The 25,089-nt window shown below is 24.9% G+C and overlaps 1 protein-coding gene across 2 annotated transcripts in view; it reads right to left on the bottom strand.

The window, feature by feature from the left end:
* LOC107438484 (RNA polymerase II-associated protein 1) overlaps positions 1–25,089 on the bottom strand; it is a gene marked incomplete at its 5' end in the record, with an annotated part of 59,029 nt that overhangs the window by 19,993 nt on the left and 13,947 nt on the right. The window contains 17 exon segments of one of the 2 annotated variants that reach the window (XM_043048881.2): positions 1,280–1,389; positions 1,496–1,564; positions 1,846–1,942; positions 2,985–3,140; positions 3,415–3,516; positions 3,724–3,779; positions 3,859–3,965; positions 4,266–4,335; positions 6,652–6,786; positions 9,573–9,707; positions 10,729–10,896; positions 12,020–12,121; positions 12,660–12,761; positions 14,894–15,024; positions 17,782–17,988; positions 19,078–19,137; positions 19,282–19,413. In XM_043048881.2, coding sequence (XP_042904815.2) covers positions 1,280–1,389; positions 1,496–1,564; positions 1,846–1,942; positions 2,985–3,140; positions 3,415–3,516; positions 3,724–3,779; positions 3,859–3,965; positions 4,266–4,335; positions 6,652–6,786; positions 9,573–9,707; positions 10,729–10,896; positions 12,020–12,121; positions 12,660–12,761; positions 14,894–15,024; positions 17,782–17,988; positions 19,078–19,137; positions 19,282–19,413 — 1,939 coding nt within the window. 2 annotated transcript variants of the gene reach the window in all.

The raw sequence follows: 25,089 nt of genomic DNA, 5'->3' as shown, positions 1-25,089 counted from the left end.
TTCTTTTACAGTTTGTATATATATATATANATATTATCATCCAACTATTTTTTGCAAAAAATATGCCTCCTCGTGACAATAACATAAATAGTAACACAATATTGCCTATATTTATCCTTATATTACTGTTCTAGTCTAAGAAATTATCAAATAATTAACTCCAGCCTATTGCTGTTTCTTTTTCTTAAAGACAATAAAACATCCACATTTTCTATCCTCTCTCCCGTTAATTGCTCCTTCACTTTAACTCAACTGCAAAATGAATCTATATTTGAAATTGCATTTTATAAAATAATTCAATTTATAGTAAATGTGTATTTCTATTTGAAGTTTTTTATGTGGAAAAAAAACAAAAAATCATAACAAATTGCTAAGATTTGCCTTTGGCTAATCATTTTGAAATTTGGTTAGTTTTTTTATAATTAGTTAATTTACAGACTAATAAGCCCTTAACGGGAGGCCCAGCATTCCCATAAGTATCTAGCAGAAGAGAACAAGGTATGTATGTATCTAAATATGTAGAATACGCTTTAAAGAAAAATTCAATGAAAGTTTGTGGAGTTATAAATAAAGAATATACCAATTGCACCAACTCAATTATTGACAAATATTTAAACTCAAGAAAATATTTAAATTTAATTTGGTGTATAATATCAATTGTATTAGCTTAAAGTAGATTTAAAGTAATAATAGAATTTTAACTAAATTTAACTTAAAGTGTTTTATCAAGTTTAATAGTACTTAATTAGCATTTACTAGTATTTAATTGTTCATATTAGCCTAGTTTGGTTCATTTTAATTATTTCTACATGCTTGTCATTATTGCTGACTTTGAAATCTTTATGTTTTTAATTTGACTTTTCAACAACATTTTTACATGTAGCTGTATACAACTACATTTTTTAAAAATTAATATAAAAAAGAATAATGCTAACGCCATATGAATAATGATTAAAAAATTAATGTAACAAAAGTAATAAATAAATACTTAAAACTTAACAAATATTTATGCATTGATTTATTTGTTTAAACACACATTTATTGAATGAATTATTACTATTATAAGTTATTGTTTAGGTAAATTTAAGGAAATAATTAAATTGTTCTATTTATAAAGACTCATTTCCTTGGAAATTTGAATTTAGAGATGATTTAAAATGTAACATATAATTTGAAAAACATAATGGGTGGTCATAAGGGGTAAACATAATTATTTTTATTAAAAGTAAATGCAAAAAGAATTGAAGATAATAAGAATTAAAATTTACCAAGAACTTACTCGATTTGATCAAGAAGGTTCTTAAATACTTTAGAGTGCAAACAAGGTAGAAGAAAGTTATTGAACATATCTTTAACAGCTGAGCAAGGCATCCAATCATCACAAATTAGCTATTAAAATAACGAAAAAATAGATCATGTAAAGAAATATACAATACTAGGTCAGAAATCTGAAATAAGATAAAAATAATTTTTAAAATAGTAATTCAATACTCACTCCTTTATGAGATTTTTTATAGTACATTGAAACAAAATTCATTGCAGAGGCAAGAAGTGTCAATGCCCTCTGAAAAAAAACAGCAAAAGACTTTATAAAAAAGAAATTTGAATTGGACTTTATAAAAAAGAAAGATGTTTTTATTATTTTTTAAAATGCTAATTTAAAATAAAGTGTGAAAAGATAATTAATCAAATCAATATAAAGATTAAAAAATGTCAAAAATTAACTTTTAATATAAACTTTTTCATTATAATATTGCACCCCAAATTAAAGACAACTTAATTGAATTTTTATTTTTAAAAAAATTCTAACATTAAATAACTGAAATTATTAAGAAATTCACTTACATCTGTAGGCTTTTCTTGCTTCACTTGATAGAGCCATTTCTCTAAGCATACTAAAGCTTGGTTAAATATAATTCCCACTTCCTTTTTTCGGTGAAAACTAAAAATATTTTTTTGAATATAAACAAAGTTAATTTCAAATCTTTTTGGCTCTTTGTAAAAATGTTAAGTACTTCATAGTACACATATGGATCTAAAAGTTAAAAAGTTGTTTGTTCATATTTTACACTAAAAAAATAATAAAAGAAAATCTATAACTGTTTTGTTTTTAGATTTTAAGAGAGAACAGCATAATAAAAAGGAAGGCATAGGTAATAGCAAACTAATTCCATTAGTACAACCATGACATAAGTTTGATAATTTTCTATTCTTTAATTTTTCAATTTTGATAAAATTCTCACACATACTGATTTTACTTCTGAACATTAAATACATCTCTTAAGCAAGTTAATGCAAACATGATGTCTCAGTTTACTGAGCAATTGATAAAGACATAATTACAAGTTGAAAATGTTTAAAGATTGGTTCAATTTTGTACTTATACATTTACTAATTATAGATAGAATGACTTTCCATAGCTTTTCTCATTCCATCATATTCTCATCCTTTGCTTTCCCTCCCCCTTAAAAAAGAGTAAAGACTAATTTGAAATTATGAATTTTTTACTAACCCAGGAAAGCAGTTGAATTTTATTTTATTGAAAAAATGGTTATTTTTTTCTATGATCAAATTGAAGCTGCAAAACTAGTCAATGATCTAAGAGAACATATATATAAAATACAAAGATCTTTTATCAACTTATGAAAAACTATATGAAGATAACAATGAGCAAAGTGAATTTTTTCTCGGGACTTTTTTATAAGAAAAATAGTTCCAAGCACCCAAAAAATTATTTCAAAGTTTACACAAACAGTTTGTTGAGAAAAAAATTGGGCTTTTAGGTAACTCAAACAAAAATTAAATCCTTTTCCTTCATTTTCGGATGTTTGCATTAAATTTCCAACTTATACTTGACTTATCACTGCACTCTTCAATTTTTCCATTATGAGGTCACTGTGATATTACAGGTTATAGAAAATAAAGAAAAAAACTTAAAGTTATACATAGCACTTATAAATATAAAACTAAAAAAATGAAATTACCAATCAGATTGTTCTGTAATAATGATTGTAATGGCTTCAAACATTTTGAAAAGGTGAGAGGCATATTCAAAGTCTTGACAATGCTCTTTTTCATTCGAATTTAAATTTAGACTTAGACAAAACTTCATTTGTCTCAGAAAAATTGAGTATAAATCACTGCAAAACAAGAAATTACTATAGCAATCATGCAATATTTCGAAAAAATATATGTACAACAAAAAATTAATGATATGATATGTCTTTAGAATACATATGAATATTTTTCTCATATAATTCAAATAATATTTTAAAGATAGTTTTTTTCAAAGAAATTAGTCAATTTTTTCAGATAAAATTAATCATTTCAAGTTAATTGAATATAAACACGCATTTAATTACATTTCAAAACTCAACATATAAATTTAATTTTAACATTTAAATAAAATCTTACAAATAGACTTGAAACCCATATCCATAGCGAAGTAATGTGTGTAAAGTTTTTAGAGTCTCAATCATAACATTTTGCACCTCCAAAGAAGCCATTTTTCCATCACTAAAGAAAAAGAATAAAAAACTTAAAAAATGAAAAATAAAAAAGAAACTTTCATAATGATTTTACCCAATAATAATACACAATAGGCTGTTTATACTTTAAGAATTATTAGAAAACTAATGAATAAATGATTAATTTAATTCTAATTAATTCAAAAAAATCTGTTTAACTCACAAAATAATGTAAAATATCAAAATAATTACTTACTTAGGAGAAAGAGAAAGATATAAAGTCAAGATTTTCTCTAGCTCATATTTTTCTATCTAAAATAAATAAATAATAAATATATTTACCAGAAATTTAAATTTAAGACAATATCTGATATGCAGTGAATTAACATACTAAATATGAAGCATTAACTTTGCTAGCTGAAGATAGAATTCTCATAAGTTTCATAGCTGACGACATAGGGCAACAATAATTAGCTGAATCAGTGAGCTTGCTTCCATCTAAAATAAATAAAACTTCAACATTGAAATCAAAATTGTTCAATCAAACTTATCCAATTCTTAGAACAACCATAGGTGTATCATGAAAACAGTACCACAAACACTCATTTTAGTGCTTTCAATCATAAAAGTTTATTTTTAATTTCAATTATATCAAAGTGAAATGAAATAGATGTGAAAGGTGAAAAAAAAGAAGAAATAAATTTAGTTCCAAATCAAATTGTTTAACATCTTTAGTTAAAAATAAAAAAAATGGAATAATTCTGATTTCAACTATACTTTATCTTATTTATATCTTACCTATAAAGTGCCAGGAAAGAGGTAAAAATTTTTGAAAGATCAACTTCATCAAAGGTTGATATAAGGCAACCTAAAATATTAAATATAATTAAGTAACACTCTTCAAAAAAGCATAATTATGTTCAACACAATGGTTCATTTTTAAATTAATCAAAATAAAAGACCATGCATTCAAATATTTAACAGTCTTGAACAAAAATACAAGTTATAGGTATTGTGATGGCATGGGAAATAATTTTACAGTTTTTATAAGTCGAAAAATAGTTTCCTAGAGTATTCATTTATTTATTTTTTGAACAAAACACATCAAAACCTCATACACTCAAAAACTAGACTCAACTCCTTTTTGATAGTGCTAAAGTGAGGGAAACAATAAATCTTTATACATCTAGAATCAGAATTAAACTCTTTTTGACGAAACTGTAAATAACGTAAGAATATTTATGTCAATTTCAAATGTCATGGAAAATTGCACAGGTTGAAATTATACATGAAGAAGCATGTTTTAAAATAAAACTTTAGGTAAATAAAGTACTATTGAATACATACAAAAAATGTTACTATTTGAACGCACACAAAATATGTACTAAGTTTAGAAAATACAAGTTAGAAACTTAACTCTTTTGTAAATAACAAGTTTTTGAAAATACTTAATATTTCTCAAAATTTAATGACATTGGTAGTTTCATAAGCCAAATTACACCTTTTTTTTATCGTTTAGAATAAATTTGAGCATTTTCTAAAGACCCAAAGAATAATTTTTAACTTTTTTACCACAATTGTTGGAAATTTTATTTCGATTCAAATAACATCATGAGCTAGCATTTTAGGCACATCAAATTTTTCATGGTATTTTAGATCAAATAGAAATTCTGTCTCCATAGAGATTGCAAAGTAATGATTCAAAACCTCCTTTTAAGAGTATATAATAAAAAATATCCATTACAGCTTGCTTGTAAGTTAATATAAACAATAGAATAAAGAGGTACAAAAACCACATACTCCACAAAACAAGGCAAATATTTTTGTTTACAAGCAAAGATAGTATGAAAGTTGCAAGGGTCTGTCTAGGTTTTCTATTTGTGGTATCTATTTTGTGAAAATTTAGACATAATTTGTGAAAAATTAAAAATTATTTTAAAAAATCAACACAAAAATATGTTAAAAATATGGATTTATCGTTTCTTAAGGGATGCAAATATAAAATTTTAAGAAGAAGTATTTTGTGAAACTACCATTTTTCCTGAAGTTGAATTTGTGAAACTACCGTTTTTCCTAAAGTTGAATTTGTGAAGGTACCGCTAAACGGTAGTAAATTCGGCCTATACAGACCCCTGAGTTGTGATCATATATTTAACTACATAGAATAATACAGATAGAATGAACAAAGAAATGTCAAAAATTTAAATTGTATCACTCACAAAATGAAAAGAATAAATAAATAGGGAATCCTAGAATGCAACCTAAATCTTTTTACTCCTGGGTCATACCCACTTCAATTATTTTTGAAAGAATTCCCATCAATTGTACAGAAATTTTACCACCATTTTAAAAAGTGATCTCAGGGATCTGCCGATTTTTGAATTTAGCCAGGGAAATTTCTATTATTTAATAATTCAAGGAAGTAAGTATGCTTGCAAAATTTATAAATAATTGTATTTTAAACAGATATTGTTGCTAGAACCAGAAATCCAAACAGAAATAAAATTTAAATTTTCAGAAAAATTTACTGATTTAATTTACTTAAATGTTATTCCTCAACCCTAGTTGGGGATACTTTTTTTACCTATTTTTGTAAGGATTTTAAAACTTTTAATTGTAATAAAAAAAAAATTTTTGTTTCTTCATTGATTATACTTTTTTACAAATTTGACCAATAGAAAAATTTGTCTCAGGGATCTGCAGATTTTTGAATTTAGCCAGGGAAATTTCTACTAATTTCTACTATTTTATAATTCAAGGAAGTAAGTACACTTGCAAAATATTTACAAATAATTGTATTTTAAGCAGATATTGTTGCTAGAACCAGAAATATAACTAGAAATAAAATTTTAATTTTCAGAAAAATTGAAAACATTAAAAGTTGTGTACTAAAGTGGTAGATAAAATAGCAAATGATTATAATAAGTAGTGGTAGAAATAATATATTTCCACATATTTCTTAAAATAGCAAATGAAATTATGTGAGAAAATGTAATTGAAATCAAAACAGGCAAAAATCAAATGGCAAAACCAATCAAAAATGGATTATTTTGAAGACATATCATCAATATTTGACTTTAAATTTTTAACTGAAAAACATTGAACTAACCAAGAATTTTTTTAGACTTTTACGACAATGATAAAATCATTTAATAAATCATTGTTGTACATAATATTTATTTACCTGATCAGAGGATTCCTTTGAATGTTGAGCAAGGTGACCACAAATTTCCATTACTAGTTTACAAACTAATGGTGGTGGTGGTAACTCTTGAAGAATATAATAAAATCTAGGAAGAATATCCATTCGAAGAAATCCCTAATAATAACAGACAATATAATTGACAGATAAGAACATACAATATAAATTAAATAAAAAATAACAATAAAAAAAAATGTTAAGTAGTATGATGAAACTGCTATCCATGAAATGAGTTTAGGGGTATTAATGGAAAGAATCCCAAGAAACAATTATGCTAACCAAACCAACAATATAATTGAAATTACAAGATGAAAAAATAAGGAGAAATATTATATAATTAGGGCTGCAAGTTTGTCGCGGAAAAAAAGACCCCAAATTTGCGGAAAAATCGCGGGAAATTTTGAAAATTACACAAATTCTAAACATAAGAAAATTTATTATATAAATGATGCATAAGACAGAAATTGCTCAAATAATAAAAAAAGCTTAAAAATACACAACAAAAGTATTTCTTTGAATTTCAAGCAAATATTAATATTTTTATTTAAATGAAAAGAATTTTGGTACAAAGTATTGTACATTGTCAGATTATTCTCATTTATCCTTCGTCTTTCATCACTTAATACATTTTTATACTTAGAAAACGATCTTTCTACGCCAACACTATTTTTAGGCACCAACAAACTTCGAATTGCCACTTTCGCCAATTTTGGAGCGTTCGGTCTTTGATTTCCAAAACTCGATCAATTTTCCTTCACCAACTCGCAATTCCTTGACCGTTGCTTTGTAAGAAGTAATTGCTGTGAAAACTCAAACATTTTACATTCAAACTACTAGTTACAAGTCCCTACTAACTACTAGTCCCCCCCCCTTCGTCTAAGAAACTGATTTATATTTAAGAAATCACAAGAAGCCGCCTAGGAAAAATTAATTGGATATTTGGAAAGGCAGTAGAAATTTCATTGCCCAGTGCAATAGCATGTATAACAATTTTTCTGTCAAAGATTTGATTTATAACATTTTCCTTCTTTTGTGATTCCAATTTCTTTTGTACTCTTACTGACTTCAGGAAGGTAATTACCCTCCTTAAGTATAGAAAAACCACCTTAGTTGACAAGATTGTGATTATCTCTTATCTCTGAACTATTTTCATGTCATTTTGCTGTTGATTCACTCCCCTAAATATCTAATCAATTTTACATGTTCAATTTAAGGTTCAGGAAAATAAAAAATTCTGGTTAATAAAAATAATTAATAAAAAATGAAAAAAAATCAAATTTTAAGCAATTTTCGTGCAGGTCAAGACATATTGAGAAATTCGCGGATTTTAGGAAAAAAGATGACAATTTCTTGGAAATTGGCGCCGCGACAAACCTGCAGCCCTAACTATAATTAATTTAAGAATTACACACAAAACTTAAAATAAAATATTTTTTGTAATAATGTTACAAAATTGCTACCAGTAAAATCAATGAAAATAAAAGTTTTAATGGAAATAATTACGCAACTCATGCTCTGGAAATCAAAGAGAGCTATGATTCAGACCTGCCAACCTTACAAAATAAAAATAAAAAGGAGACTCTTTCTTTATCACGACATAGCGCAATATTGAAAATTAAACCTGATTCACATTTCCTACAAGAAGTTTATTTCAAAATATATTATTTACGTTACATAAAATAGACCACAATAAGATTCTGACACTGACTAATAAAGATATGTGTTCTTACTATAAAATATAAGGTTCTATAGAATTATATTAAAACACATCTTGATTTTTTAAAATTTAGGAAGAGGTTCAAAATTAGCAAAATATGTCAATAATGAATANTATTTCTTCTTATTTTTTTTAAAACTGCTACTGTTTTAAAACTGCAGATGTTGCTGATGTAGCATTATTTAAAAAAACTGCCATCTATAGAAAGTGAAAAAACATTTTGCCTAATGGTATCCAAGATATATTTCCTCTCAAATTTTGCCATTTCATTTGTTATTGCTGTTGTTTTGGTTCGCGCACACCCATAATTTTTAGCGATGTTGCTATAGGGGAACATTTTTCTAAATAAATGCCTAGCATGATCTGAAGCACAAGTTGGGAGGTTATGCCCTATGATAAAAGCAGTAAAAAGGATTCGGCACGAATAACAGAAAAATCATCGTTTCTTTTACTTTTTTTGAAAAATTATTTTTTTGATTTGCTTTGAGAAATTTAGAAGCAGTTTGATGCTTTTCACGATTGATGTGGGCAACAATATCACTTGTAATAGAAAAATCTGTTTGGCACGCATAGCTTAATGCAAACGTATCTCCTTTCCTTGAACTTAGGATACAAGAAAAATCATCAGAATATTTTTTGTTAAAAGCTGTCTGCTACTTTTTTTTTATGTTAGTCAGACATTACTGCTTGCAACCCTCCCTCTTCCACTCTACGTCACACGATGCCATGGTATCATGATAATCACGAATCATGATATCATACAACGTGAAGAGGCAAAGGAAAAACGGGGGTGTATCCTAAGTGCGGATGATCGCTTGTTCTTTTTCCTCTATCGTGCACTAAATAGAAAAAAGCAGGAGAAAACACCCTGAAGGTGAAGATTTGAGGCAAAAGCAGTCTGTTATGATTGAAAAAAAAAACACACACACACTATTCAACCGTATAAAAATTTTGATATTGACTACAAAAATGATAAAGTGGAACTATTTACTCAATAATTGCAGAGAAATATTTAAATTCAAGAAATCAGACCACATACATCAACAACTTTCACCTTTCAAATTCATGATAATTATATTGATGATGTATAATGTACTTGATCCAACTCAAATCATGATAGAACTTGGTAACCATGAAAGAAATAATACTTATTATTGAAAAGAAAAAATAAGAATTTGTTACTTACTTTAATAACATCCAACTTAATCAAGTCTGCATCAGTTAACTCTTCCATAACAATATTTGTTTCTTCTAAATCAGTAGGTTCCAAGTGAGGCAAAAGACTTCCATTTAACCAACAAAATGTTTTCATAAGACAAGCCTATATTTTAAAATGAAGTGAAGTGATTAAAATGCTTTATACAGGATAACATTATGCTTGACATTCTTACCTCTCAGAGATGAATGATATTATAATTAATTTATAATTATATTGACTTATTTAAATAATGCTAAATTTTTCTGAGTCCCAATTTATTTCCAAATACATTCAACAATTTTTATGGCGGTTTCTTATGTTTGATTTTATTTTATATTAAATAGTTCTTAAGACATTGAACACAGCTGTAATCTTTTCAATTAAGATTCGTAAACATGAAAAACAGTTTATTGTTCTAAGACAATACAAATGCAAAACATATTTTTCAAAATAAATTGTTCATGTTAAATGTAATTTGTAAAATAAAATTTAAAATATATATATAGATATATTAGAAAGACATAAGTCAGTATTCATTACTTAATATACTTGATATTTAAAATAATTAAGGGAAAAACAGTTTTATTTAGTCACATAAAGGATATTAACAACAAACTACATTTTGTCGCTAGCATATGTACCCGTCTTCTGCAGGCGTCGTACATAGAACAAAACCTCCCCCGTAACATCTACTACACATTCCAGTTGTTTAAAATTATTTCCACAGCCTTGACACATCACTGCGGCTGATGTCGAACTCCTTGACAACGTTTGTTATTTTTTGGCTTCTCCAATCTTTCCGATAATACGACTGCTCGTAAAAACATCTAGAAGTATACTTCCTGCGGCCTTATAAAGGATTGACAGATGGTTGTTTACTAAAAGGAATTTAAAATAATTCCCCACTGTAGTACTTTATGATGAAAGTTAAGCAAAGAGACATTTTCTTAGACTTACAAGAACAAGTTATAGTAAATGGAATCTAGAAAGTATAAAAATTTGATGGGTTCCCAATCATTATGATTCCTTAACCTAAAAACAATAGTTAATATTTTCCCTCGAAGGAATACAAATTATATAGTTTTTTAACTGTAGCAGACTAACATTTAAACTAATGTCATGATAAAAAAGAAGATATATATACTTCATCAGGTTTACTAATCAAAAGGCTGTGAATTGCTGTAATAGTAGCAGCAACAGATGTCACAGTGACATCATCTAAAGCCCATCGTAGCAATGGAACAATTCCAGCATCCAAGAGGGTGGGAAGAAGTGGGTTGTCAAAACAGCTATCAAACATTCCATACCAATACTAAAGATTAAATACAAATAGCATTAACTAATAACTAAAAAACAAAATAATAAGTAATTCAAAATATTGCAAATAAATCATAACAAATAAAGCAACATAATGATATTACTATGAACATCTATTAAGGGTTATTTTTAATGCAAGGAATTTTTCATAAAAAAAGCACAAGTCTAACCACCAAAGAGTCCCGACTTACAAATTTGATATTTTTACTATAAATGAAAAAGTAACTGCAAACAGATGAATTTTAATCTGTGACTGCAGTAAGACAATAACATTAGAGTACTTTATTTATTTATTAGAAATTTTTGAATTAAGAATTCAAATTTTATTAAAATTGCAGATTAGAACTAACTTCAAAATCTGTGACTAATTAAATAATAATAATAAAACAACAAATATTCAAACAATACTTACATTACAAAAATTGATCAATATACATAAAGGAAAAAAAAAAGAAATACATAAAAGAACAACTTGTTTGTTTATAGTTTTTAAACCATATTATAAGACAAATCAAAAAAAAATTTCCACTAAATTTGTTTTCTTTTTTAATAAATAGATATCAGAGTTGGCCGTTGATTACAGTAATCGATTACAACTGTAATTGATNAAAAAAAAAGAAATACATAAAAGAACAACTTGTTTGTTTATAGTTTTTAAACCATATTATAAGACAAATCACACAAAAAATTTCCACTAAATTTGTTTTCTTTTTTAATAAATAGATATGTGTTTACTTAATTAATGTATGTTTAAACTTTTACTTAAGAAGAAAAAGAAAAAAAATCACTTAAATACAAACTTAACACTTAAGTTGCAGTAGTTGTTGTAATTAATTTACGTCGCACTAGAGCTGCACGATGGGCTATTGGCGCTTAACACTTAAAATAAATAATCATTTACACAAATATTAATTAGTTTAATTGATATTTGTTAAAAAAAAATTTCAAGGAGCAAAATAATACAAATAATTGAAACAGATATTAATTAAATAAGTATGTTAATTAAATAAATACAAATATTAAATAAATAAGTAAAAAATTGATAAATTGAAAAATATATTATAGATGCTTCCATTTAAATATTAATTGTATCAATTCAAAAATTGAAATTATCTTACATTATCTAGAATGTGAGCTAAAGTATGAAAGGCTGTTATTCTTTGTGACTGCAAAGAACTTCTAGCTAATAAAAATAGTTCTTCCAATGAATACCCAGCAATCTGTATCAAATAAAGATAAAATACACATTTTTTAATTATTAAGAAGCAAAATTATCTAATTAAAACTTCATGTTTCAAAATAAAACAAAATAACTTTTTCAAAAAAAAATTCATTCTAATTTGGAGATCAAGAAATAAATTTTAAAAATATATAAGATGAAAAAATTTACAGTAATAAAATGAAAAGCAAGTGGGTCTCTTTTACAATTCCAGAACTGTTTGTCACATTGTCCTGAAATTTGGCCAGTTTTAAACCCTGGTCTGAGTTTTTTAAAAATTGTACAAAAACTTAAATTATATCCTTCAGGAGAGATATTTAAAAAATTGGAATTTTTTTATTACTTTTCATTGTGACCATGCAAACTAGCCATTGTTTTAAATTAAACTACAGATGATTCTAATTCATCATTCTAAAATATAACATCAGTGACTTCTGTTAGCTTATAACTCTCATTAATAAAAAAGGATTATTCTGCAAACGTAAAAATTAAATTAAAGCCGACAGTTTCTGTTAAACACAAATTTCACATTTACATACCTCAGGTTCTTTTCCATGATGATGCAGTCCTTTGTGTACAGGTATATCTGTATCATAAGCCAACAATTTGCCCATAAAATCAAATCGAGCTGTATAACCAGTCTAATGGACAAGCAAATGAATAATAGTCTATTATAGTCATAAATTTAAAGAAAACACCATGTAAGAAAAGAAAAACATTTTTCAACGCGCCATTTTATAATATTCTTCAGGAATTTTTTCTTATTTGCAATTTATTGTATGAAAAAAGAAATTTAATTTTAAAATTGTGAAGCCTTCTCTTTAGGAAATATTTTTGGATGCACAAATGCACAATTTGCATCTTAAAAAAAAAGAAGAAAAAAAAACACACACTATATGTTTACGTTATGGCCATCTATTTTCAAGAACAACATTTTGAAACAAAGTAACAATGAGTTCAAATAACTTTCCTTTGTATTACCCTTTTAGCACAAGGAAACAATTTTTTATTAAAATATTTCTTACAGTTTTATAATTACTTTTAAAATATTATAAGTTTCAGATTAACTATAAGAAAAACTTTAACAAGCTTAAAATTGTAAATTTAATGATATATGTACGTAAAAAAAATTTGTCTTATAAACCAATTGAAAAAACAAAAAATTACGCATATCTCTTTGCATGAGAGAGCATAACAGTATGTTTTTGAAATGTTAAAGCCTTTTAAAGTTTCAGTGCTTTGAAAACACTGAAATATTACAAGGCATCCCCAATAATTTTTTTTGCATAAGGTTTTATATAATAAAAAGAATAATTTTGCAAAACGTATAATTTTAGCAACAATGAATGATTCTGAAAACTTGAATTAAATATAATGCTTGTTTACTTACTGAGGTGTGAAATAGAAGCTTCTAACTAAAATAATAACTATAATACGGTTATCCTAATTGATGTAAGAGTCAAAATTGTTGAGATTGCAAAATTGCAGAGCAAAAGAACTGTAGATATGGGCAATATAGGGATTTTTTCAAGAGCTTTTCAAAAAATTAGTTATAACTTTCTCCAATTTTGTTTAAAGGTATCTTAGAACCACTTTTGTATTTTCTGTTACAGATGTTCTAAGTTAGAAGAAATGGCTTGGAACTTTACTATAAAATTTAATGATCAATTTATTTATTTATTTATTTTTTTGATAATAAATAAAAATAACGGAAAAAAAACAAAGCATTTTACATGATTTATTTCTTAATATGATTGTGATAAGAATTAAAACAAATATTTATAAAAGAGCAACAAATTTCAAAATCAATAGTATAAGAATTAGATAGAATAAAAGATTAAGCAACAATTAGTGACATTAGAATATGCTATTATCTGGATTATATATTCACACCATTTTAATAGCATACACTGATAGTTATATTTAGTTAATATAAAGTTATACAGAGGGAATTATACTTGTGTGATTAAACATTTACATATTATGATTCAAATTAATGTCAAAAATCAAACATCATGAATCATATTAACATGCTTTAAAAATCAAATATTGTGACTCATATTCAAGATGATATTTATTCAGTTATATTCAAACATTAAAATTATTGTATTAAAATTTCATGAAATAAGATTAAAAAGAAATATATCATTTTCATTCTCATTTATAAAAATAGTAATTAGAATTTATAATTTTCTAAATTCAGAATAAACAAATACTTTGCATATACTTTTTTCCTAATAAAAATTTAAGTATTTTTTCATAAAGCCACAATCACCAATGGATGAATTTATTTTTTAATTTATTAAAAAAAAAAAAAAATTCCGCCTTGGTTTATTTTTATAATTCACGTTATATACAAGGAATATTATGACTTTGTAGATAATTTTTGGATTATGTACGCTGATAATTAATTTTATTTTTGCTTTACTCTGAATGGAAAAATAAAAAATCTCTTTAAAAACTATATTGATCAAAGTGAAGTGAAGAATACAAAAAAAGTTTTAGAAATATTTAACTAATGAAGAAATAACTACATGTCAGTAAAACTGAACTTCTAATATATTTTTATAAATAAACATGTAAATTGTGATGTATAAAATTAGTACTGTCCACGCAATAATAAAAATTTTTTAAATCTTTTCTGCAAATCAGAAACATTCATAAAACAGTGAAAGAATTTCAAAACATTATGCTGTGAGCATCATTAATACAATGACAATGGGCATCATTATTTTTATAATAAAGAGCATCTCAAAAAAATGAAAGCATATACCTTTACATCCAAAGGATTTGGTTTAGGTAAATCAGAAATCCATTCCAGTTTTTCTTTTTCAATTTTATTCATATTTTTCCACTTGCCTTTGTTACTTTCAGCTAATATTTTTTGAGTCGCTTCAGGTATTTCTAAAAGAGAAAAAAAAAAGAAAGGGATTTTAAGTATTTTTAATAATTAGTTTTATGAAGTTTTTTGTATTTTCATTACACTAATGTGTTTAAAAAACATAAAAAATTAAAAATTGTTTAAGAAAAAGGTTAGACTTTTAAAACTGTTATCACTATTCAGGCAGTTTCGTTATGATTATTGCAAGTAAAATTTGGTATTTCAAACTTTGTTAAGAAATATAACGGAAATAAGAAATCCAAAATATATCTCATATATTGTAAAGATCGTGCATGCAGTTTAGAGTAACTATGAAAGCTTATGTTTCAGGCAAGTGTTTTTATATTATTATTTTTCTATGATGACTATTTAAAGACTGTTGATCAAAACATTCTTATTATCATATCTTTAAAAGAAGTAAACACTTGATGATTTGTATCCTCAAGACTTAAAAAATGGCTACAGTAGAGTCATTGCTACATTAATTTTTTTTTTTTTTAAATTTTAACATACAGATTTCATTATTAAAAAATATGTAATATTATTTAAAAATATTATAACAGATTTTATAATTATTAAAATTAGAACTTTATGTTATAGGTAAAATAATTCATTTTGTAGTTCAATTACACGTCATCAAGAAATTAACTTCAATTCTATGTGCTATTTTTCCACTTATTCGCAAAATTTCAAGTTTTTTATTGCCAGACAACCATTTATACTTTACAATTCTGAAATTGCTTAAATTTAAAATTATTCACTAGGGGACCATCCACAAATTATTCAAAGTGAATGGAGTATCTTATCTATTACTCGATATGATGTTTCTGAATTTTAATGGCTCTTGAGAGATATTATATGATGCAAAAATATTTCAAAAATTGGAGATGATAAACCTATTTACTATTTTTAAAAGATGAAATCAAATTTTAAGTTGTTTCAAAAATTTGACTTCCTCCCGTTAGTCAGTTTATTAAAAATGACTTTTATTGAAATAATAATTTCAACAATTCAATGTTTTAAAAGATAAAATCAAATTTTAAGTTGTTTCAAAAATTTGACTTGTTCCCTTTAGTCAGTTTATTAAAAATTACTCTTATTGAAATAACAATTTTAACAATTCAATGTTTTAAAAGATGAAATCAAATTTCAAGTTGTTTCAAAAATTTGACTTGTTCCCTTTAGTCAGTTTATTAAAAATGACTTTTATTGAAATAGCAATTTTAACAATGTATAAAGAAATTTTTAAAATAGCAAACTAAAGTGTCATTCAAAAATTGATTATTATATTTTTTTTAAAAATATATGTTTATTTACACTTAAAACTTTTAACCCTATTTTATTATTTACTATTTTTAGAAGATGAAATCAAATCTTTATGATGTAAATTTTTAATTAATTGTAAAATTTGAATTGTTCTCTTTGTTTAGTTCATACAAAAATATTTTTTTTTATTTATTTTTATGTTTGTTTGCACTCAAAATTTGCCAAACTCTTCAAAAGTATTAAACAAAATTGCAAGTGTTAAATCTTAAGATTTGCTCTTAACACAAAGTTAATTTAATTGAGATTTTAATAAGTAATAAGACTTTTAAGCAACTAACACAAGAATCTGATAATTTGAAGTAAATTAACTCAAAATGTTTACATTGGCTATTTTCAAAATGTTTATATTAACTTTTTAACAAAATGTTTACATTAACTATTTTAAAAATCCTTAAAGATTTTTGAAATTCATGTAAATGAATTTTCAGCACAAAGACATAAGGGAAAAAGAAGAAAAAATAACTCCACAAATCCTGAAGTGAAGAAAATCTAAAGTCTAATATAAATCTTTTTGTGAAGAAAATCTAAAAGATTTTTTCTTAAACTTTTTTAAAGTGAAAAAAAAACAGTTTATTTAAAATTATTTTACTTACTTTTATGCTTATTTAAATGCAAAACTAGTGAAACACTTTTAAAAGTATTAGACAAAACTCAAATTATAAAATTTGCTTATAGTAAGAAATAATACAGATTGAGATTTTTAACAAGTAATAACATTTTTAAGCAACTAACACTAGACTTAAAGTAAAGTAATTTAAAGTGAATAAACTTAAAATGTTTAGATTAACTATTTTTCAAAATGTTTGAATCAACTATTTTTCATAATGTTTATTTTAACTACTAAAAAACCTTAAGCGTTTTAACATAAATTTTCACAGTTTTCATTATGGCAATCTGAAGGAATTTTCCTTAAGCTTTTTCAAAGGAAAAAAAAACTTAACAAAGCCTTTACTTTTATTTAATAAAAAACAGCAGAATTTTAAACCAAAATGCTTAAGGATTTTTATAGTTCTTTGAATTTTTTTTAGAGTTTTTTTTTCAAATTTTGTGCAGATTTTTAATTGGGAAGTACAGTGGAACCTGTAAAAGTGACCACCTGGGTAAAGTGAGCACCTGAGTAAGGTGACCATTTTCTGCAAGTTTTATTTAAGGAGTCCTTCTTAAAGAGACTTCATAAAGTGACCACCTCTATATAGTAACCATTTGACTTGGTTCCGAGGGTGGTCAATTTAGACGGGTTAAATCTTAAGTTTAATTATATTAATAAAATTAGCTAGAAAAATAGACAAATGTTACTCAGAAAACAGACTTTCTATTGAATTACTCATATTATTATTTACAGCTAAGTAATTTGCAAGTTGGAAAAAAAAGGTACCAGGTATAGATAATACTTTTACTGAAATAATATAACAAAATGTAAAACAAAACAAAAACTCGTTAATCGTAATACAAACCAATATTTTTATTTTTAAAGTTTTCAATTATGCCAGAGCTTTCAGGTATAGCAGTATGTCTCAAAGTTTGTTCCAAAATTAGACCATCACATTCAGCATTTCCTTCTTTTCTTAGGACTTTATCACAGTTCACATCATGACCGGAAGTAGACTGTTGTACAAAAAACTTTTTCAAATCAGGTGTTGAGTTTAAAGTGCCACTGTGCCCTTAAAAAATATAAAGTTTATTCAAAATGTACATTTTAAAATATAAATACAAATATACATATGTACACAACATAGTTGAACTCAGATATATGCTAGTTACAGGGTAAATTAAAAATAGTAGTTTATTTGAAATTTGTAAATAAATGACCAAGCAGAATATATTAATACAAATTTAATGGTTGTTGAAACATTATAAAACTAATTTTCATTTCACTGAATTCACAGCTAAATGCAGTGATGTGTTTTTTTTTAATTCCCTTAAACAATTTTATATTTAAAAGCAGCACAGCATTACAGTTTAAAATTTTTCAAGTTGTTTTGAACAATAATTTTTGCAATATTTACAATAAAATGTGAATTACTATTTTTTTTAATGTAGAAATTCTTTTTATTAAAATTGCAGAAATAAATGAAAAATCCTTCACTTTTATACAAAACTTAACTTTTAAATGAAGTCCAGAGCAATTTCGTGAAAAATTAAATTCAATATAAGCATATTATGCAAGGCAGTACATAAATGTATCATCATCAAAAGTGTCAGGAAATATAAGAATGATCTTCTAAAAACGCTTAGTGCAACATTACGTATAGCAGCGAAAGATATCTATGCTTTGAAACATTTACAAAATCAGAAAAATCCTTCAACAGTTTCGCAATCAATACAGATGTAAGGATAAAAATGAAAACAATTATGGAGAAAATGTAGCTCAAAATAAATTTAGTTTTACTATAATACAAATCCTGAATTATGTCATGCAATTGAACCAACAAAAACCGTATGTGCCCAAGAGAAAAGCATATCAATTGATCTGATCGAAGGTGAGAATTTCCAGAAAATGTCTCATAAGCAGAACCAAACTAAATGATTGCTGCAGCAACTACTGCAAATGTTTTCAAAATTGTTATACTTTGGCCTTTCATTTTAGTTCCTTAATTTTTTGAAGCATTAATCATCTATACATCTGTGTGTGCATAAAACACATTGAAAGTTATTAAAATAATCATAATTTTTAAAAAATAGCCAACCGTAGAAAAAAAGATTTAACTGAACAACATTTGAAATATAAGGCTTATACTGTAGCAACTTACCTTCAGAAATATTACTCTTGTGTTTCCCCTTATTTTGAAGAAATTTCAGTAGTTTTGGATCTTTTAAAAAAAAAAAAAAAAAAAAAAAATCTTGTAGATTCCTNAAAAAAAAAAAAACATTTTAATACTTATAGCAACAGTTCCCAATTTTCATACATGTAATCAATAAAAGAAATTTAAAAAAATATGCATTAGAACTCTAACCATATTGAGTTTTAATTTGTTCCACTTTTCTCTTTATTTCTTCGGGTGACATAGCTGATATTATTCCCTGGTTCTCTTTATCAACTTCCATTTTGATGGCTTTAACATCAACTGTATTATCTGTTGTACTATCTAAGATAAAAATTAAATTAAATACACAAATGGGCCTAATAAATATGTATTGATATATTTTTAGCAGCATTTAAAAAATTGTGCATATTAAAGACCAGTTTCATTTTTTTGAATATATCACAATCTAAATTATTCTGTCTCCAAGCTCTTACAACCAATATGTTGTTCCAACTGTTCCACCTGTTATTCCATTTTGCAGAAGGATTTCATATTAAAAAGCACACAAAAAATGAAAACAACAAGATACATTTTTTTGAAAACAATAAATATGCTTTTAATCCATTTATTTATAAAAAAGATTGAATTTAGTAGCCAATATTTATAAGTAATAACACATGGGCTGGCTCAACACTATATTTTAATATTTATTATTACTATTCTTTTTTTTAAAAAAGAATGTGGACGTTAACAATTTTAAAAAATAATTAATTGTTTTATAAAGTAAGGGGCCACAGCAGAAGAATAAAAAAAAACCCAGATTCACATTATTCTCATGAAAACTAATTATAAAATACCCTAAGTTAGAAAACAACTATTAGAATTAAAAACTTCTGACAATTTTGATGTTGAAAACAAAATGGTTTTTAAGAAAATATAATGGTTGATCAACTTCCAACACAACATTTATGACAGCATTTTTTTGTTGAAAGAATATTTCATAGAGCAACACTGTTGGAATAGCTTGCGTAATAATTTATTTATGATCGATTCATAGTGAACTTTACTTTATAAACTTTAAAATAAACTAATTGTTACCTACTTAAAAACATAATATTTAGAAGAAAAATTAACAAACTTGGTCATGAATTGTGAAAATATAAAACAACACTTTCAAACTTTATCTATTAATAAAAATTTTAATCAGACATAACTTCATTTATTTTAAAATACGTATAAGTAATAAGCAATTAAAAAAGTTCCACTAATTATATTTCTTATAATGCAACATTAATCTTATCAACATCTTATAAACATTAATCATGATTATTATAAAAATACTGTAGAATGAATTACTTTCAGTTTTTTAATGTACAATTATTCTTATGAATAAAACTGTGCTAACTACGAAAAAAAGGGAAGATTTCCATATCAATAACTGCATCAAAATAATCACTTTATTTTCGCAGCAACTGGATAATGGCACACAAGAAACTAAAAGGAACTTTGCAGGAAAAAATAAGACAATGAAGAAAAATTTTAAAAAATATTGAAAAAATATGACAGCCAAGGATTATTGCTTTTAGTAAAAAATTAAAATTGAATAGGATTACTTTTCCATATTTATTTCCTATTGTTAAATTTCATAAAAATCCAGTAAAGTTTAGATTTATTGTGTGTGGTACAAATTGTTATAACTCTAGTATTAGTAAAAAGTTTTTCAATTTCCTTAAAATTATTTTACTTAAGATTAAAAAAGAGAATAATATTGTTATTGATATTAACATTGATGTGCTGAATTTTATCAATAATAATGTGGTTTCTAATATTAATACCTTTGACTTTGAAAATGCGTATACTAGTATACCGTATGCGCAAATAATTGATATTTGTAGTAACATTTATGACAAATATTTATTTCATAAAAATGTTGGTAAATCTTATTGGATGGATATTTGTAGGTTTAATCTTTTTGAATATGTACTTTTTAATGGCCTTAATTTTTATAAACAAACTATAGGGATTCCGCAAGGTAATTCTTTTTCTGGTGCTTTTGCTAATAGTTTTTTACATTTTTTGAAGCTAAATTTAGCGAATTTAATGACTTTAAAGCTTTTAGATATATTGATGATTTAATTTTATTTAATTGTGATAATTTTGATTTTATTTATAATATATATCCTAAAGAATTGATTTTGAGGAAAACTAATGATAATAGTTTAAGTGTTGAATATTTAGATTTTAATATAGATATTGTTGATCAATAAATTAAAATTGGTGTTTTTGATAAAAGAAAAGCTTTTAATTTTAAAGTTATTTTTTTCTGTAATTTTGATACTAATTTGTGCACTAAAATTTTCTAAAATTTAGTTTTTTTTCAATTTTTTAGAATTAATAAAATTTTTAATAATGTTTTAAGTTTTCAAAAGGCAACTAGTAATTTTTAAAAAATCTAGAAAATAATAGTTTTCTTTTTAATTTTTGTAATATTGATTTTAAAATAAAGAATATGATTGAGAATTATTAGTTTTTCAATGGGTTAAAAATTCCATTTTTGTTCAAGTCTCCTCAGTCAAGTTTTTCGTTTAATGACTTCACTACTTACTCAGCTGCTGTTCTTATTTCGTTTAACCGTGCAGATTAGGGGGTATTGTCTCTATGTTTATTTCATTTCATTTGTGTCGTGCAGTCGGACGTGAATTTTAACTATTGATTTTTTGTTATTTTAAGTAAATTTCTTTCTTACTTTCCTTCTGCATTTGTCATGTTTTTATTCTGCNACATTTACTTACCTCAGGTTCTTTTCCATGATGATGTAGTCCTTTGTGTACAGGTATATCTGTATCATAAGCCAACAATTTGCCCATAAAATCAAATCGAGCTGTATAACCAGTCTAATGGACAAAGAAATGAATAATAGTCTATAACAGTCATAAATTTAAAGAAAACACCATGTAAGAAAAGGAAAACACCAACATTTTTCAAGGCGCCATTTTATAATATTCTTCAGGAATTTTCTCTTACTTGCAATTTATTGTATGAAAAAAGAAATTTAATTTTAAAAATATGAAGCTTTCTCTTTAGGAAAGGAAATATTTTTGGATGCACAATTTGCATCTTAAAAAAAAGAAGAAAAACACACACTATACGTTTATGTTACGGCCATCTATTTTCAAGCACAACATTTAAAAAGGAAGTAACACAGAGTTCAAATAACTTTTTTTTGTATTACCCTTTTAGCACAAGGAAACAATTTTCTATTAAAATATTTCTTACAGTTTTATAATTACTCCTAAAATATTAAAAGTTTCACATTAACAACAAGAAAAATTTTAACAAACTTAAAATTGTAAAATGATATATATATATAAAAAATCTGTCTTATAAATCAATTGAAATAACAAAGAATTACGCATATCTCTTTGCATGAGAGAGAGTTACAGCATGCTTTTAAAATGTAAAAGCCTTTTAAAGTTTCAGTGCTTTGAAAACACTGAAATATTATAAGGCATACCCAATAATTTCTTTCGCATAAGATTTTATATAATAAAAAGAATAATTTTGCAAAACATGTAATTTTAGCAACAATGAATGATTCTGAAAACTTGAATTAAATATAATGCTTGTTTACATATTGAGGTGTGAAATAGAAGCTTCTAACTAAAATAATAAAAGTAATAACTATGATATTGTTATCCCAATTGATGTAAGAGTCAAAATTGTTGACGACCCACCCATATCTTCTCTATCTCATGATTACTTGTCCTTAAATAAAAATATAAACAGGCAGCAGAGCAAAAGAACTGCAGATATGGGCAATATATGGATTTTTTCAAAAGCTTTTCAAAAAATTAGTTACAGCTTTCTCCAATTTGGTTTAAAGGTATCTTAAAACCACTTTTGTATTTTCTGTTACAAATTTTTTAATTTAGAAGAAACAGTTTGGAACTTTACTATAAAGTTTAATGATCACTTTATTTATTTCTTAATTTTTTTGATAATAAAAAAAATAAGGAAAAAAACGAAGCATTTTACAAGATTTATTTCTTAATAAGATTGTGATAAGAATTAAAATAAATATTTATAAAAGAGTAACAAATTTGAAAATCAATAGTGTATGAATTAGATAGAATAAAAGATTAAGCAACAATTAGTAACATTAGAATATGCTATTATTTGGATTATATATTCACACCATTTTAATAACATACATTGATAGTTGCATTTAGTTAATATAAAGTTATACAGAGAGAATTATACTTGTGTGATTAAAAATTTACATATTATGATTCAAATTCATGTCAAAAATCAAACATCATGAGTCATATTTATATGCTTTAAAAATCAAATGTTGTGACTCATATTCACGCAATTTAGAAAACCAATATTGCCACTCGCATTTACAAGTTTTTAAAATCTAATATTAAAATTAATAGTCCCGTATTATTAAAATTCGAATTCATGATTTGTATTCACAGGACCTATTATAATTAGCTTACAATTCTAATTTTATTGATAAAAAAAGAAATAATAGGTTTTGAAAGAATAATCTGTTTATAAAACAAAACATGTTTGTAATATTTAAATTTTATATGCACGCTAATAATTAAAAAGTAAAAGTAATAATTTCCAAAATTTTTTATCATTTTCTCGAAGTTTTTTATTATTATTCAAGAATGGTCCAAATCTATATTTAGAAATTGAAATTTCAATTAAGAGTTATGTTTTTATTTCTTAAAATGAAATGGCTTGAAATTTTGATGATATTTATTCAGTTATATTTAAACATGTCAGTATTAAAATTTCATGAAATAAGATTAAAAAGAAATATATCATTTTCATTCTCATTTATAAAAATTGCAATTAGAATTTATAATTTTCTAAATTCAAAATAAACATATACTTTGCATATACTTTTTCCCTAATAAAATTTTTAAGTATTTTTTCATGAAGCCCCAATCACCCCTGGATGAATTAATTTTTTAATTTATAAAAAAAGTTCAAAAAAATTTTTTTCACCTTGGTTTAATTTTTACTTTTCATTCTTATAATTCATGTTATATATAAGAAATACTATGATTTTGTAGATAAATTTGGATTATGTACGCAGATAGTTAATTTTACTTTACTCTGAATGGCAAATTAAAAAATCACTTTAAAAACTATATTGATCAAAGTGAAGTGAAAAATAATAAAAAAGTTTTAGAAATATTTAACTAATGAAGAAATAACTACATGTCAGTAAAGCTGAAATTTTAACACATTGTTATAAATAAACAAGTAAATTGTGATGTATAAAATTAGTACTGTCAACACAATAATAAAAAAATTTTAAACCTTTTCTGCAAATCGGAATCATTCATAAAACAGTGAAAGAATTTCAAAGCATTAGGCTGTGAGCTACAGTTAGTAGACAAAGGGCATCATTATTTTTATAATAAAGAGCATCTCAAAAAAATGAAAGTATATACCTTTAAATACAAAGGATTTGGTTTAGGTAAATCTGAAATCCATTCTAGTTTTTCTTTTTCAATTTTATTCATATTTTGCCACTTGCCTTTGTTACTTTCAGCTAATATTTTTTGAGTCGCTCCAGGTATTTCTAGAAAGGAAAAAAAAAAGAAATTTTTAAGCATTTTTAATAATTAGTTTTATGAAATTTTTTGCAATTTCATTACACTAATGTGCTTAAAAAACATAAAAAATTAAAAATTGTTTAAGGAAAAGGTTAGACTTTTAAAACTGTTGTTACTATTCAGGCAGTTTCATTATGATTATTGCAAGTAAAATTTGATATTTCAAACTTAGTTAGGAAATATAACGGAAATATAATCCAAAATATATCTCAAATATAAGCACATTGTAAAGATCTTGCATGCAGTTTAGAGTAATTATGAAAGCTAATGTTTCAGGCAAGTGTTTTTATATTATTATTTTCCTATGATGACTATTTAAAGACTGTTGATCAAAACATTCTTATTACCATATCTTTCAAAGAAGTAAACACTCGATGATTTG

Source organism: Parasteatoda tepidariorum, chromosome 7, assembly GCF_043381705.1.
Source record: "Parasteatoda tepidariorum isolate YZ-2023 chromosome 7, CAS_Ptep_4.0, whole genome shotgun sequence".
Lineage (NCBI taxonomy): Eukaryota > Metazoa > Arthropoda > Arachnida > Araneae > Theridiidae > Parasteatoda > Parasteatoda tepidariorum.
The sequence above is the reverse complement of the archived record's forward strand: the minus strand, read 5'-3'. Positions and strand labels throughout refer to the sequence as shown.